At 40.9% G+C, this 18,127-nt stretch overlaps 1 protein-coding gene across 2 annotated transcripts in view; it reads right to left on the bottom strand.

Annotated features, from left to right (window-relative positions):
* LOC134351035 (serine/threonine-protein phosphatase 2A 55 kDa regulatory subunit B alpha isoform) overlaps positions 1-18,127 on the bottom strand; it is a 91,664-nt gene that overhangs the window by 36,565 nt on the left and 36,972 nt on the right. The window contains exon 1 of one of the 2 annotated variants that reach the window (XM_063057023.1): positions 5,250-5,384. The exons of the other annotated variant lie outside the window; for it this stretch is intronic. Within the exon in view, the coding sequence (XP_062913093.1) occupies positions 5,250-5,376 (127 nt within the window). The 5' untranslated portion in view covers positions 5,377-5,384. Of the gene's footprint in view, positions 1-5,249; positions 5,385-18,127 lie in introns of those variants that run through there. 2 annotated transcript variants of the gene reach the window in all.

An 18,127-nucleotide genomic window follows, 5' to 3' on the forward strand; every position in this document is an offset into this window, starting at 1 on the left:
CTCAACCCAGCATGATGGAAAGCGTGCAAGGAATCGGCTGGATTGGAACGAAACCACTCGCCTTGAAGTCCGGTGCTGATGCCACTACACTGCCAGCCGGCTCACAGACCTATTTAGAACCTAGATAAATTTGGAAATTAGTTCTGATGAAGGGTCTTGGCCCGAATTGTCGACTTTTTATTGCCATCTATATATTTTGCCTGGCCCGCTGAACTCCTCCAGCACATTGTGTGTATTGCTCTAGATTTCCAGCACCTGCAGCATCCCTTGTGTCTAAGTTTGGAGACGGATATAAATTCACGTAGCTTGCAAATGTTGACCATCCTCAGTGCAGAAATATTAAATGCACTCCTAAACAGACTAACCTATTTGTATGAGGACCCCAAGTAGTAGATAGTTTAGCACTACTTGTCATAAAATCTTGGAAACAATAACCATTTCACTCATAATCAATAGCTTTCCTTTGTTTCCTCAGTTGAGAAGGCCCCATCTGCTGCAATGTCAAGGAAGACTGACATAGACAGCTGGTTATTTATAGCTGTTTAACTTGAGGCACTCCAGGACACGTCACTGCATTTACACAGAAACTCCTGACAATTGCCATATCACATTTCAAATTTGCATCCACAATACAGTTCACAGCTCAATATTACAACCAGGCATTGTTTTATCACCCCTGTATTAATTAGAATCCTGCAATCAGAAATCAAGGAGCACAATCAAATTTAATTTTTTGAGGGTTTGGTCATTCCAGAGCAGCATGTTTTCTCAATCAGCTGACTACCAAGCCTGGCATTGTAATTCTTGACCACAGATTGTGCTTAGCATCAATTCAATTCCCAAGTTTAAAACCTCATTATTATGCAACACTTTGTTTGAGAAGCTTATCAAGCAGACTAACAGCACAGCAGATTGATAGTTGCCATACAACAGCCACTTTTCAAATACAAGTTTACCCATATTGCAAAGACTGACAATCCATGAAGAAACATTTACAATGCCCACTGCCCAATGAGATTGGTGTATTTGGAGATATGCTCAGTTAGTGACTTTCAACAAGCTACTCCAATAAACCAACAATTAAAAAGTATCCATGCTGCGCCGGAAATTTTTCTTTAAAGAAAATACCTTTTTTTTACCTGCACTACCCTTTACTACATGCATTTTGAATTATATTTTATTAACTTATTCATAGCCAGCCGGTGATGTAGAGGCATCTGCAACAGACTTTGAGGCAAGCAGTCCCAGGTTTGAATCTGGCCAGCTCGCTGCTCGCTTTCCATTCGTGCTGGGTTGAGCGTTCAGTTCGCAACTCAGCCTCATAAAAAGCAGACAAAAATGATAAGAAAACTGCAAAGTTACCACATGAGGAGTCACAAGGCACTGAAAGGAACAACAACTTATTCATAGTATAACATCTTGGTTTGTGTGAGATATATGTTGTGTGGGTGCACCATGATCCGGAGGAACGTTGTTTTGTTTAGTTGCATATAGGTACAGTCAGATGACAATAAATTCGAACTTCAACTTAAGAGTTCTCCTTGTGACCCTGGTTTCCTCTGGGTGCTCCGGTTTCCATCCACATCCCAAAGACATATCGATTAGTAGGTTAATTGGTCACATGGGTGTAACTGAGCAGTGTGGGCTCGTTGGACCAGAAGGACCTGTTACCATGTTATATGTCCAATTAAATGAGAAGGCCAATTAAAACCAATTCCATAAACTACTTCCTAACATAACCCTGGGAGGTATTATTCATTCAATGATTGTTTTCCCTTTCAACACACACACAATGCTGGAGGAACTCAGCAGACCAGGCAGCATCTATGGAAAAGACACATTTCAGGCAGAGACTCCCTTTCTCCCCATCACACCAACACACATTTCTATTTCTTTTTAATGCGTAACTGATCATGGGATCCTAGCAAAAACAATTTTACCGTCAAATCTGACCCAAGTCTTGAAATTGCAGTCTGAAGTAATGGTACTGAAATGTTGGTATTCCGAGTGGTGATGTATTGTGTGCACAAGATGGCTCAGTGAAATGCAAACAAACAACAGCATAGATTGCCCTGAACAGAGAAACCCTCATGTACACAGTACGTAGTTAAAAACAGGTATTCTAAATGGAGGGGGAAATTGCTTAAAAACAGAATCTTTTATATAGCGAAGCATGCAGTGCCAAAAACAAGTCAGATATTTTAAATCTTAAATTTAGGTATTTTAAATATCATGAAGTTAAATAGAAATAGAAATGGTGGAGGAAGCCAGAATCAAAATCTTTCTTAGAACAGATCCCCTTATCACATAACTACCAACTGTGACTACTTGTCTACCATATTTACATAGCTCCATCATGGGTACTAGCCTCCGTAGTATCCAAGACATCAAGGAACAGTGCCTCAGGAAGGTGGCCTCTGTCATTAAGGACCCCCCAACACCCAGGACATGCCCTCTTTTCATTATTACCATCAGGGAAGAGGTACAGAAACCCAAAGGCACACACTCAACGATTCAGGAACAGCTTCTTCCCCTCTGCCAATCGAATTCTAAATGGACATTGAATCCATGAATACTACCTATTTTTAAAATTTCTATTTTTGCACTACTTATTTTAACTAGTTAATATATACACTTACTGTAATTCAGTTTTTCCCTAAATTTATCATGTATTGCAGTATTACTGCTGCCGGAATGTTAACAAATTTCACAACATATGCTGGTGATACTTTACCGAATTCTGAGATACAGTACTGTAATAGGTCCTTCTGGCCCACACTGCCCAATTACACCCATGTAACCAATTAAGCTACTAACCGGTCTGTGTTTCGGATGTGGTATGAAACCAGAGCACTCAGGAAACCCACAGTCACGGGGAGAACATTCAAACTCCTTAAAGACAATGGGGAGAATTGGACCCAGGTCGCTGACACTATGATAGCAGTTAGCATGACACAATGCTCCTGTGAACACAGACATAACTACCATACCCAAGCCCTGATCACAACCAAAATACCAACAAAATTAAGCTCACCAATACCCTAGCCTTGTCCACCATCTTGGTTAATGACCTGGAACAACATCAATTCCTGACATCTAATCTCTAGGTGGATGAACTGGCAAACATCTCCACAGGAGATAACAACCAACTTTTCGGCACCCAAGTTAAAATATCCACCACAAATTCCCAAATAAGTGCTGGAAAATTCAACAGATCAATCAGACTACATCTAGGGAAAGAGCGAGTTCACATTTCTGATCACTTGCCAGGAATATCTGAAGGGGAAAATGTGAGTAAAGTGAGTAAATCTGGTTCGGTTCTAATATCCCACTCAGGGTGCTAGCACTTTGTTTAAGTTCACGCACACATGGCCCACTTAAACTAGCAGCATAAGGATGGACCCTACATGTAATGGAGAAAAGGTAAATGCAAAGAGAAAAAAAAATTCAGAATGTTACTCTTGTATTTACCACTGCATTACTTTCAAATAACTGACCACAATGAAAAGTTACTTTTAATACATCAGTTGGAATCTTACTTAACATTGAATGCCAAAACCCTGAGAGCCATGCTGCCTTAGCAAAGGTACAACTTTTATTGCAAAAAATTGTTATTCTTTTCTGTGCCTTATGGTGCATCAGGTGGCAACCTTGCCATTGCTTTAGCATTTGGTCTGGTTTTTTTTTACAAGGTCGAGTTGCTAGCTCAACATTCAACCCAGCATGGATGGTAAGCATGCAAACAGCCAGCTGGATTCAAACTCAAAACTGAATGTCTTGAAGTCTGGTGCTGATGCCATGATACCACCGACTTGGGTTTGAAATGGTTCAAAAAGAGAAAAACAATGAAGCAGAATATTTCTGCGCTTCATGACCTGATTACATTAGACAACAAAGGTTTAGCTTCCTGAATACTTTTGGATGTAACTCATGGATTTTGGGCTGCTGATCATGAAAATCACCATGGAATTTCCCTATCATGCACCACTGGGGGGGAAAAAAAGCCTATTAGTTACTTCAATTCATAATTCAAGTTAGACTAATTTATGCCAAGATTAAGGAAAGTATTTTTGTTGGTACACAAATCAAACAGCCATCAATGATAGAACTTCTAGTGGGATTGGAGAAAATCTCATGGAAGACATTCAAGGATGTTCAAATTTTTCTTGGCAACTAGAGAGCACCAGATTACGTGCAGCTGGTTGACAACATGCTTCAAGTATACAAAATCATGAAGTGCAACATGTCACTAAAGATTCATTTTCTGCAATCCCTTTTAGACTTCTTTACTGCAAGTCTTGGCACTGTCAGTGGTGAGCACGGTGCAAGGTTTCACCAGGACAATGCAATCATGGAGAAACAGTATCAGTACAACTGGAATCCATCAATGCCGGCTGATTACTGTTAGACACTCTTGTGAGAAGCTTCAGACACCGAGTACAAATAAGAATCATCAACAAAATATTTTTAGCTTAGCTGAACTATTGCAAAGCATCAGCACTTATGCAATTAAATGCATATTTAATAAAAATTAATTTCTTGTTTCTCCAAATTCCTATGTGATACAAGTAATCTAAGATTATATTCATGTTCAGCTTCAAGCAGTCTTTCATAAGCAAAAAAAAATTTTCAGAAAGCAACACTTCCAAAAAAATTGTTGTCCAACGTTGTTTATTTCAAATCACTCCATACCAGCAAGAATTTCTTACAGTTGTTGAAAAGTATAGTCAACCAACAAAATCAACAGAGGACGGAGAACTTGGTGGTACTTGTTAAATAGTAGCTGTGGTTGAAGATATTAAAATGTTAATTACTCAGTAGAGGGAACAGGATTTTTCTTTTCAAACTGCTTGAAATTATAGCTGAAACATTATGAAACGGAAAATATGAATCATGACTCCCTCACGCCTCCAATTTAAACACAATATCCGGAATTCTGAAGTTAAAACATCTCTGTGGAGTCCAATGGAAACAAAATGCACATCACCATTCAACTAAATATTGATTAAGTAATTTGTGAAAAGTATCTCACTTTTGAAGTGCCCTGGACTGAAAGAAATGTAGCAGATTGCCTCCTTCACAAAACACCCGACTGACAACAAGCCATGCCAGTGATCGGGGCAAGGCTACTCAATCAGCTTAACTAGCAAAACATGCTCAGCAGTCGCCTGCTTGCAGAAGAAGATATGTACGACGTTACGCTGTCAAAAAAAACCCCCTACAACTTACCAAATATAAACAGCCCATACCTTGGTTATAGGGTGAAGTGGTCATCAGGGCATTTAGGCCAGAGAAAGATGATTTAATTGAATAGGAGAAATGACAGGGGAAGCATTTCATCTTCCGCAGTACACTGATACGCTGCTGGATTCTCATTTGTTAACACCACACCCCAAAACAAGGAGGAGGCCTTTAAATCTTTTTATACTGTTTCAATTAACAACAGTAGTTGTAGTCTCTTGTCTTGCAATGGCAATACATGTGGCATAATTGCAATAAAACAGTCCTTTACTCCCTCTTCATCTCCTGACCAGCTTGTTTTTTTTAAAGCAGCAATCCTTTCACTGGAGAAGTCTTTCAGAAAGGTGGGGGGGGGGCAGAGAGAGAAGAGGAAAACAGCCACCAGCGCTATCAAGATTTTTCTGTAAAATGCAGAATTCAGCCGTCTGCATCTGCAAGACCAGTATTCAAACCAGGAGCTGTTTAGAAACTGACATTTAGCTCTTTCTCCGCGACAATGCAAAATTAAAGAGACAATGGTTTTCCTGCAAAAAGAAAAGTCGATGGTTTTCTCCACCCCTTGAAGTGCCAACCTTTATGGCATTGAACACTGGGAGAGACAGCATAATCCTGCTGTGCTTACCAAGGTGAACATGACGTCAGCTCTATTCTCAGATCTCAGCCATTCCGTTTTTGCCTAATACTCATGCCAACACAAAAAGTTCATTATAATCAACAGAACATAACGCAATTTAGCAAAAAGGGTGCAATACTTCTATAACATACCCTAATAATTAATTTTTTTTTGCCTTTATAGAAAAGTGATGAAAACATAAGGCTTAAATGGTCAAACTACCAAAATCATTTTAACATTTAAATAAGCTTTAACTATTTCTCTACCAGGTTAAATTGAATCATATTTAATCAATTTCTAAAGTTTGGGAACTTACAGTTCAAATATATAGGAACTTGGATCAAGGGATTCTTGCTCATTTTCAAGACCATTTATAGGCCCTGCAAATTACATGTTATTTTCTCCCAATTACTTTAAACAGAATCAGCTATGCAATGTGTATTTTCTTATGTAATCAGAGGCTGGTTACACAGTCAGCACGTTAAATCAACACAATAATAAAATTAAGACATTTCACAGGCAGTGATTTTCCTTCCCAATGCCTAATTTCATATCAAATCTCCATCCTCAAGCATCCAGGACATCTTCAAGGAGCGATGTCTCAAAAACAGAGCATCTACTATTAAGGACTCCCACCCTTGTTCTCATTGCTACCAATAGGAAGGAAGCACAGGAACCCGAAGGCACACACTCAACGATTCAGGAACCAGCTTCTTCTCCTCTGCCATCAGATTTCTTAATGGACCCATGAACACAACCTCACTACTTTATTATTTTTGCAATACTTAATCAACACTGAAGGCATCTACCTTTGCACAAGAGCTGAATGCAAGGTGTTCAATATTGCTCACTTGTGTTCCAAGACCAATGTTAGGCAACCCCTCATTCACGAGATGCTGTTTCCAGACGATGCAGCATTGACGTCACACACTGAAGGCAGACTCCAACAACTGATGAACCTCTTCGCACATGCCTGCAAGGAACTTGAGCATAGTCTGAAGGCGACAAATGCCATGGCCCAGAGTGCAGAATCTCCCCCAAGCATTACTACTGATGGTTACTCTCTTGATGTAGTCGACCCCTTCATCTACCTTGAGTCGACTATCACCAGCTTCCTGTCCCTCGAAGCAGAGGTGAATAGCAGAATTGCCAAAGCTGCAGCTGTCATGGCCAGACCGAACAGTGCGGAACAAATGACAGCAACAAAGACCAAGCTGCGTGTGTGCTCAGCACACTCCTCTATGCCAGGCTTGGACATCGTACATCTGTCACCTACACTGCCTTGGGTGCATCTTGCACATCTGCTGGCAGGACAGAATCAACACAGAAGTTCTGCAGCGGGCTGAAACACGCACTACTCAGCCAGACACCTCAGATGGTTAGGCCACGTCAAATGGATGCATTCCCAAGGACATGCTGCATGGCGAGCTGAGGATTACCGCCCACAATGAAGACCATGCCTCCGCTACAGGGAGGTCTGCAAGTGTGACATGAAGCTGGCAGGCATCGACCTCAACACAAGGGAGGAAACAGTTGAAAGCCAGAGAGCATGGTGGGCTGCGGTCAAAAGCAGTGCACAATGTGCTGAGATAGCAAGGACCAACACACTCATCACCAAGAGACAGAAGAAAAGCCAGAGCTTCCTCAGACAGAGCACCTTCTTCCTTTACCTGCAGCTGCTGTGAAAGAGACTGTCACTCTAGAGTGGGGCTGAATGGCCACTCTGGAAAGTGCAAATAGTCCCAAGTCTACAACTCCAAGAACCCCCAGAAAAAGTGTCACACCATCATCTCTCGAGACGTACAGATGCCAATGACTTATTTAATCAGCTAATAATTCTTTTTTTTTGTACTGCATTGTACTGCTGCTGCAAAGGCAACAAATTTCACAACATGTGCTAGTGATATTAAAATTGACTCTGATTTACTAATAAAGTAAATTTGTATGTAATGAAAAGAACTCTTGTTTTGTAACAGCTTTCACCTCAAACAGGGGTTTCCAACCTAGGATCCACGGATATCTCAGTTAATTGTATGGGCCCATGGTACAAGAAAGGTTGGTAACCCCTGCTCGACAGCAACTGAAATACTTTTGAAGTGTTTTCAGCTTTGCAATGAGGGGACACTGGAGACCAATTAAGGCAAGCAAATTTATGTAATCACCAATAAAATGAGCATTTGAATTGCTTCAATGGTATTAAAACATGATTGCCTGAATTATGATACAAAAACAGAAAACAGCAGAAATATCTGGGCTGAATCTGCAGAGAAATAGCAGTCATTTCAAAGATCTTTCATCAGAAATGGATAGAGATGCATCCTTTTCCAGTGACAATAAATTTCACCCAAAACTTTTCCGCATTCCACGGACATTCACTGGCCTTCTGGCTATTTCCAGAAATTTCTGCTTTTACGAGAGAAAGTGCACCAAAAGTAACCAGAAATGATCTGCCCGATTAGAAAGACCTCTCCAATTCAAATTCCTCACTTCCAGTCACCAAAATAATCTAGGGGAGGAACTGAACAGACAAAAATTACAGAGATAAATTCAATCTGGGATAGTGTAACATGTACCTACAACATAGCTGTTCCTATTAATTGGTCCTCTAATGCAGCAGTGAGGGAGTGTTATATTGTCAATGCTACTTTTGAGTACCCTCAGGTGGACATAAAAGAGCAGTCAATATTAGTAACACATGATCTATTATGATGTAGTAAACTCCATTGCAGAAAACCAGTGATGTAAAACTCCAATAATTTAAGCCAGCCGGCCATTGGAAGTGATGCTAATTGCCTTCAACAACCCTTTAAATCAGGGGGTCCATTGACCCCTTGCTTAATGGTATAGGTCTATGGCATAAAAAAAGGTTGGGAACCCCTGCTCCAAATTGTGACTGAGGTGAGGTTATGATGGGAAAACATGGTCAATTCCTCCCTTCCAATTTGGAGACCAGCTTGCCTACCAGGACTAAACCCAGGAGCTTTACGTTTTGGTTAGTGAGGAAGTTGCACTGAAGCAAGGGTTAAATACAAGTAGCCTGGGGGCAGTTGTAGTCAAGTGAGACCTCTGAAGTGGGACTGCTAGGGACACCTCTACAGGGGTGACTGTAGCAGTGTATATTCAAGCCAAGTGAGGGAGGCCTCTGTAGTAAGACTTTGCTACAAAGTTCTTTGCAAAATATAGTGTCCCTTTACACAATGCGCTGGAAACAAACTAGATAGGAATAATGGAAGGATGTGAAATCCAATCAACAACTAAGGGGCAATTGCTTTACTAACTTGAAAACATCAATTGTCAGCTTGTTTCAAATGACTCTTAACACCTCCATTATGAATAGCATTTAATCTTGTGAGCAAGGGATTCAAACTAAATCTACAATTTACCAAATGAAACTGTAACTGATAAGGCAATTCTGCATAAAAACAGCAGTTTTCTGTTCAGACTTGAGAACAATGTGGATGACAAGGGCCATGATGCTGTCCTTGTGCACAAGTAAAATATATTTTAAAAAATGCTTGAGTCGTAAGAGGGCATGTGTTTGGAGGCCAGTTATGTTATTTTATTATCGGCAGCAACAGTTAGCACAGCAACACTCCAGAGCTTAGAGTTTACCATTGCTGCTTTAAATCATTGTAACTCATTCATTTTGGAGCAGTCAACTTCCTGGTAACAATTCTGTTTTTGAAATTTATTTAAAATTAAAATGTTCAATTTGCTAGACTTGGTGACTGAGGAGCCGTGCTGCATTGTTAATAAAGGAATGAGGTCCAATACTTTCATTCTTTCCAGTATGGGAACATGTGAAGTATGCCAACACAAAGGTGACTGCATTTCAAAAGTAATTCCATAGCTGTCAAATACCGCAAGATGAGAACTTTGATGCAATCTTTGTTTTTCAAAATACAGCACTAGGGTTATGGCCTTTGTTTCATTGTGCTGTAGCTCCCTTTTACTAAAGATGGATATTAATAGATGTAACAAGATATATTCAAAAGGCAATTACACAAAGGGTTGCTATTGAGACTAAAGCAAAGTAAAATACATTAAATGATTTAAAATCCTGACACAATTACTTGAAAATCCATCCTAACCTAATGACACACAAAAAAAATGCTCCTTACCCCACAGAGTTTCTCCAGAAGATCTAAAATAGGATGTCACTGTCATATGGGGAAGCCAAACTACTTTGGATGCTGGTAACACTTGAGTCACTGGCATATTATGAATGATCCTTTTCTGCAGATCGTCAGCTTGTGATGGAGAGGCTTGATGGCTCCTAAGACCCTGAGAGTGATGACATCTGGTGCTTAGCTCTTGTAGGGTCACCCATGATGGTAAGGATCAAAGGGGAGATTCCAGACGAAGAGAAATTCGAACAAGGCCTCTACCACGGAGCTGGCAAAAGATGATGATACATCACAACAGACCTTGAAGGCAGAGGAAGGCTGCAGCAGTGAAGGATCCTCAATCCATGCCAATGGAACCCTGATGCCAACCTGTCAAGAACCCTGCAGGGGCTGCCTTCTTATCAGCCTCCCCATACCAAACAAAGTCACACACGGGTGTCCTCCATTAAGGGAGTCCACCCTAACCTGCCAGGTATGTGAATCCTGGATCAGCGTTTACAGCCACCTGAGGACCCACAAATTGACAACCACTTAGGGGAACATCATACTCACCACAAATGATCACTACTATGAATGTCTGCATTCACAGCATTTTCGTATGGTCTCAGAATGCCGTAAAGCACTCATGTCTTCAAAAAAAATTGCTAATTTTTTTTATTATTTTGCTTAGCAGGATCACAAATTGGAAAGTAATGGAGCTTTTAATGAAAGAGTAAATGTTACTAGGATACAATATACACTCTGCTTTCTTCAATACAGAAGATCTTTTACATTTCACTTACAAGACAGTTCAATTCCCATCTACAAGATTAATCAAACACAACAGCATGTCAAACCAGTAATGACAAGGCAGTTCTCAGTCCTTTTGTTACATCCCCCCCCCAAACATACTTCCCCCATTTCCTCCCTTTTTCTGTCCTGAAAGCATGTGCCAGGGGAAAAATTACCTCCGGTGCTTAACACAATTTGCCTTTCTTGCTCATATCTGGGCAGTGTGACACCCATTCCTAGCAAGAGGGCACATCATGTGAATCCAATCCCTAAACACATCCCTGCCACCTTCCTCTAAAATCATTTTCAAGCAAAGGTTAATAGAAGGCTTTATTTCCACTTCATTCTCTCTAGGCCAATACCACCGCTGCCAAGATTAACAAATGCCACAGGATCTCAAAACAAATCTACTAAGTCTGCAATTTTCAGTATCACAACATGTGGGAAACTTGCCTGAATTATGAGGTAAGCTCTTGCTGTAAAATTGAACATTGGCATGAGGACTTTACCCTCCCTCTCCCAGTAACTTTGGAGTAGAAAGAACAGTGACTCTGAATGGAGAATATTCTCTTATTCAAGCTGAGAGCAAGCATACCAACAACATGGAAACAAAAAGCTACAGGACAATCACTTGAGTATTTGCACAATATCAGGTCCCACAGCATTACCCATGCTGGTCTAAATTTGCAGCCTCTTAAACTGGCACAGCCATTCCAGTATTGAGATCAGCTCTCTCCACAGAGTCTCAAAATGGTGAATCTGTTCTGGTACAGGAAACTAACACTCGGCCTGTATAATTATGAAGGCGCAATTTTATGATGCACAGAACAATCATGAATGCCTACCCTTTGAAGTTTTACGTGGCAATTTGTTAACCATCAGATGCTTAGCAGCAGCATTCTCCATGGAGATGAAAATTATATCAAACAATTATCTAAATGGGACTGATTTTAACAATCACAAACTAGTAGAAATGTAAACCTAATTCTAAAAGGAACATGCAATAAAACATACAAAAAAAAAATTGGAGAACAACAGCTCTCAAGGATGTAGTGTCCAAAATTCAAAGCTCAGTTCACTGCTAACATTATTTGTCTTGTTCTATGACAACCTACAACCCTTCAGCTGCATCTGACAAACCCATTTTCACTGTGATCCAGACAGAGGACATTACAAGGTTTTTGTTAAGCAGAGAAAAGAGGAGACAGTAAATGGAGAATAAAAGCATAAATCAGTGAGTATGAGTGAAGATCAGCTTTTAGAACAACCACACACAAAACAACCTGCTATGTGAAAAGCATCAGAGACCTATTGTTAACCCGACCCTACAAGTGAAACCTGAAAATACACACAGGCCTAGTTTATTTTCAGGTAGTGAAGCGGCTTTAATTACTTCATTTCCATTTTATTTTTGTATTTTTTTTGCACATCTCTTTGCTGAAGGCATTTAAACAGATGATTTTGAAACAAGAATGTGCTCCAAAACGCCATAATGCTACATCATGTTCATGTTCAATTGTCATTCAACTGTACACATGTATACAGCTAAACAAAACATTGTTCCTCCAGGGCCAAAGTGCAAAACATATTATAAACTGACACACACAGAACAGTCACAAAATAATATTAATACAAGTCCCCAAGTGGCATGGCCTGAAGACTGATGGCACATGGGATGTTGTCCTGGAGCCACGTTTCTGCAAGAACAAGCAAACCAGCAACTTTGATGTGTGTTGCTAGCATTTCCTTATCTTGCGCTGGCTCAGCTGCAGACAAAGACAATCCAGCTTGTCTTCCAGGAAGCAAATACCGGTGAGCTGGCCTGCAGGCACCAACTGCCAACCAGCACGAATTCCAGCTGCAAGTCTATTCTGTCCCATGCTGTCTTGGGCATCCCTTCCCTGGGTGGCTGCAGGAGGCGACATCTTGGCATGAGGGCCCAGTCCGCGAAACAAACAAGGCCATGTAGCTCTCCCGTACACCCTCAGGCCACCATCATTCTCGTCACTGAACCAATTGACAAACACTACAGTGACATGCAAAATATCAGCCCACCTGTTGATTTCACTGTGCTTATTTCCTCAAAGTTTTGATATTCCATAAAAAAGTTGACTATTTTAAGGCCATATCCTTGATAGCTATCACTCTCCTTTGCAGGCAAATGGTGAAATAGTACTATTTTCCAGCCACTGATAACAGCAGAATCTTAGTGCGTTTTCTTGGTGATCAATGCATTTCCGGCAATTGATTTTCAACTGACTGGATGATTTCAACAAAGCCCACAATGGAAGCAATGACCTAAATCCAGTGATCCGCTCTTAAGCCAATACTTAATTAATTACATTAATAAGCTCAAAAAGGATCTTTTACTGACTAGGTATCCAAGATTTTTGAAGAACTTCAAAAGGTTGATCCAATCTTTTTAAATTCATAGTGTTATTATCTTGCACAACTATTTATTTGAGATACAGCACAGAATAGGCCCTCCTGGCCCTTAAAACTGCCGCACCTAGCAAACCGATTTAATCTGAGCCTAATAATCATGGGACAATTTAGCTACCAACTGGACTGTTGGAGGAAACTGGAGCACCTGTAAGAAACCCTCGTGGTCACATGGAAAGCGTCCTAACTCCTTACAGGCAATGGCGGGAATTGAACCCGGGTCGCCTGTACTGTAGAGCGTTGTGCTAACCACTACGTTACCATAGCAGCCCAGTTCATTTAAGCTTGTTAACCCATGTTTGGCCTCAGCTTGTAGTGTACAGAGCCACTGCTGCAAAAAGCTAATTTTCCTGCCATTTATAACTGTGCATATAAGCATGATTCAAAGATTCGAAGTGTATTATCAAAGCATGGACAAGTTATACAACCTTGAGATTTGCCTACTTACAAGCAACCGCAAAGCCAGAAACTCGAAAAATCCTGGTTAAAAATAATAAAGATCAATCCTCAATGCACGGAGAAGGAGAAAAAAAAATAAATCATGCAAACAATAGAAGAAAGCATACCAACAGCATTTCCAAACAAATTGAATCCTTCGTTCCCTGGAGCAGCCAGAGTAGGCCCAAAGCCTCGGTATTAAGTTCATCACATTAGCAGGGCCAATTGTCACAAAGTGCATAGACACGAAGCACGGCAGCCAGGGGCAGTCTCACAGCCTCTGTGTCATGGGGAGAGGAGCCCCCAGTCTATCTGGGCCAGCATTTAAATTGTCTGAACAGCTGATCATACTTATGCCTATATGATAACCAACTTGAACATTAACAACCAGATGTCAAACAGTAGGACAACCCAGGTGCAGGGACAACCCAAGTTAACTCCAGCATGTGAGCTACAATTCAGCATGGGCCAAGGAAAGGACAGTGGAACAAAATAACACTTGGCTAAAACATGTTGGAAACTAGTATTAGGATTCCCAGTACTGGACATCATCCAACAATGCTGTGTCATACAAGCCCTGTTAGAATGAAAGGAGCACAGGACCAGATTTGCTAATGATATAGCTGAACTGAGTATCCATTAGTAAAGAATGGGAGACACCATAACAGCATTTGGCAATAAGTTAACAGGCTTATTGAAGGCAATGAGTAATCCAACTAAAAATCTTTAAAATGCCATTTGCTCAAGTTTCACAAGCCTTGAAGTGGAGAAGCTTGCTCACTGTCTTGGCAATGATCCTCCCTGGAGTGAAGGGAGAGGATCCGATGAGTGGGCAGATATGAGCTGAGTTATAATCCTGTGCGTGGGAATTGTTTGAAGTTTTATGAATTAGGCATTCTTTCAGCTCTAGTTTGTTTCTGGAGCAACATCTGTCACATCAGTCCAGGTTTGTCAGTGTGTTGCTATATAAATAACATCAGTGAAACCTATTTAACTGATGTGCTTTAAGTGTTCCACCATATGCTTTACTGATGTGATATTTTCTTTTCTACAGCATCTCAAACTTCTGCCACCACAATCATCTCCCACTGGCACTACAGTGCTAACAATGTTCTCTGTAGATCTTAGTATCCAGGACATCTTTAAGAAGAAAAGGCGGCATCCTTCACTAGGGGCCCCCAACCACCCAGGACATGTCCTCTTCTCATTGTTACTGTCAGGAATGATGTACAGAAGCCTGAAGGCACATACTCAGCGATTCAGGAACAATTATGGTGGACTTGTCTGTTACCTCAATTCTGTATGCACATCTGCACTTCCACTCCTTGGTTAGCAAGTTAGAAGTAAGAATGCTAACTAAGTCATTTATTTTGCTTCTACGACCTTTTGTGGAAAAGAGCACTGAGGACTCAGACCCTCGAGGGAAAGCAATCTGCATTATCGTAGCACCCAGAAGTGTCTGGCACCTCACTTAACTTACCATTCTTCATCTACAGCCCAGTAGGCATCAGCACACTGTTGGTTGTCCATCATATTCAACAATGACAGAGACCCTGTGCGGGAGAGTTTTTAAAGTAGGAAAGATGTTGCACTGGAGCAGTTCCACTCTGTCGACCTCAGAAGACCAGTTCCAGTGGTACGAGCCGTCTTCACAACTGAGGTCTTCGTTTATTGCACTAGATGACCATGACTTCTTTTGTGCCTTGTCATGCTCTTGGCTCTCCACAAAGCATTGCAAAATTGCCTTCCTGGCCATTGGATCTCGCTGTTGATCTCATCCGCCCAGTCCACAGAAGCTGGTTTCACACACTGGGATAGACATGTTCCTATCTCACAGGGGTATGAGAGGTCTCCCGGATAACTTCACCTAATTTAGCACGCCTGTTGAAGTGGGATGCACTAGAACATTAGTCAAGCCCCATCACTTCCTTACTCCAAACCTACAAGTGTATACTTTCAAGCTGAGATCAATGAAAGCACTTCTGGACATTTAGGCCAATTTTTGTAATCCAACTATTTTCACAGTAATAACCAAGAATCACATTTGGGTCATACTGTTATGCCTGCCCAATCCATACAGCACTCTGTTACTGAGAAAACCTTCAACTTAAAGTCATGCTGCTGACATGGATTGGATTTGATTTAGAAAAAAGCTTTAAATTTGAATTACAACATGCAGTAAATTTGTTTATGTTACTTTTATGCAATAAAATAACCCAAGGCACTTGAAAGGAAGATCAACATGGACCAAAAAATTGATCTGGAACTGCACCTCAATAGGTCAGAGGATTTAAAGAAAGATTTTCAGAGTTTACAGCCTTGATGATCACCTGGTTCTCTCCCTCTACTGATATGCAGAACAACCCAAGCAATTTCTGATTTCATTTCAGGAACTGAAGTAGGCAAGGAAGCGCTGAAGAGATGGGTAAACAGTGCAAGCCAAGATCAGGGAAGAACTCTGGATGACCTCAATGAAGTGTGGGAAATAGGAAGCTCGCCAGTGAAGTACTGGAATAATCAAATATAGAGATGATGATTGAACCACGGCAATGGAAGAACTAATCTACAATAAAGGGGCGGAAATGAGAAACTTAGGTGTTAGAACACATGCAAACAGATGCTCAAATTGAACATTAATGTTTCAAACAATCTTGTTCAGTTAGCAATTATTGAAAATGAATGAAGACATGGTAATGGCTTCAGTCTTCCCAATATCGGAGAGATTTCTGCTTGTGTTGCATTGTGGACAAGCAATATTACAGTTCTGAGAAAGTTGAGGAGCCAGGGGGTTGGAGCTTGATGGATCCAAGTGTAGTAGGGCAGCATGGTCGTGTCATGGTTAGCACAATACTTTATAGTACCAGTGACCTGGGTTCAATTCCTGCTGCTACCTGTAAGGAGTTTCTATGTTCGCATCGTGACTGGTTGGGCTTCCTCTGAGTGCTCCGGTTTCCTCCCACGGACCAAAGACATACCAGTTGGTAAGTTAATTGGTCATTGTAAGTTGTCCCATAATTAGGCTAAGATTACATTGGTGGAATGCTGGGTGGCATGGCTTGAAGGGCTGGAAGGCCTATTCCACACTGTGTATGTATATACAATATATAAATCAGATAAGAAAGTCAGCCTTCATTCTTTCTCCTGAGATGCTGGACTGTAATGCCCCACAAGTTAAAGAAATAGCATAAGCATGAAAATTTAGAAGCCTTATTTTGGCAAATACTGCCAACTGCCTCCAGATAAGAGAAAGCATTCACAGCTTGACGAACCTCACAGTATGTTTTCATATGTATAAACATCGGCACATTCCATGTATGCTCATAAATAAAGTGGTTATAAGAGCGGACCAAACAAAAACAGCAAAACTACAATACAGTCCAACATCTCAGGAGAAAGCATGAAGGCTGATTTTCTAATCAACCAGAGCCTGAATCTAGAGCTACAAAATAAATATCAGTATTTTCGAATGCATTTGGCACTAAAAATATTGACTAGGTAGTTATTAGTGAGGAAGAAAGCTCTAGCCTGCAGGAAGCTATTGGCAGACAGAAAAGTAGAAACTTGGGCAAAGAAATGTACAACAAATGGAAGGATTTCAACATGAATGGAGAAATAAAAGTAAAGTGCTCATGAACAGATCTCTGAAGGCAGGACAGGTAGACAACGTAACCTCGCACTCAGCACCAGCAAGACCAAAGAACTGATTGTGGACTTCAGAAAAGGCAATATGAGGGAAAACACACCAGTCCTCAGAAATGGAAAGAAGAAGCAATTTCAAGTTCCTGGGTGTCAATATCTTTGAGGATCTATCCTGGACCCAACATATCGATGCAGTTACAAAGAAGGCACGACACCGGCTATACTTAGATTGGAGTTTGTGGAGATTTGGTACATCATCAAAGACATTCACAGATTTCTACATGTGTACTGTGGAGAGCATTCTAACTAGCTGCATCAATGCACAGAGTTGAACTAGCTGCAGAGAGTTGAAAACTCAGTCCGCTCCATCATGGGCACTAATCTCCCCAACATTCAGGACATCTTCAAGAAGCGATGCCTCAAAAAGGTGGCATCCATCACCCAAGTTATGCCTTGTTCTCACTACTACTATCAGGAAGGAGGTGCAAACGCCCAAAGGCACTTCCGTGCCTCAGTAGTCCTCAGAGGCCTGATTCAGGAATAGCCTGTTCCCCTCTGCCATCCGATTTCTGAATGGACATTAAACTAACGAACACAACCTCTCTACTTTCTTATTATTCTATTATGAACTGCATTGTACTGCTGCTGCAAAGACAACAAATTTCACAACGTATGCTAGTGTTATTAAACCCGATTCTGAAGCAGTATACGGTGCACACAGTGCCTTAAACATAAGAAATACAGTGCCTTGAAAAAGTATTCAGCCCCCAAACCTTTGTTCACATTAATGAGTATTACAACCGGAGATTTTGATTAATTTAACCGATAAGTTTTGTTTGTGAATCACATGCTCTTC

Source organism: Mobula hypostoma, chromosome 8 (genome assembly GCF_963921235.1).
Source record: "Mobula hypostoma chromosome 8, sMobHyp1.1, whole genome shotgun sequence".
NCBI classification, from domain to species: domain Eukaryota; kingdom Metazoa; phylum Chordata; class Chondrichthyes; order Myliobatiformes; family Myliobatidae; genus Mobula; species Mobula hypostoma.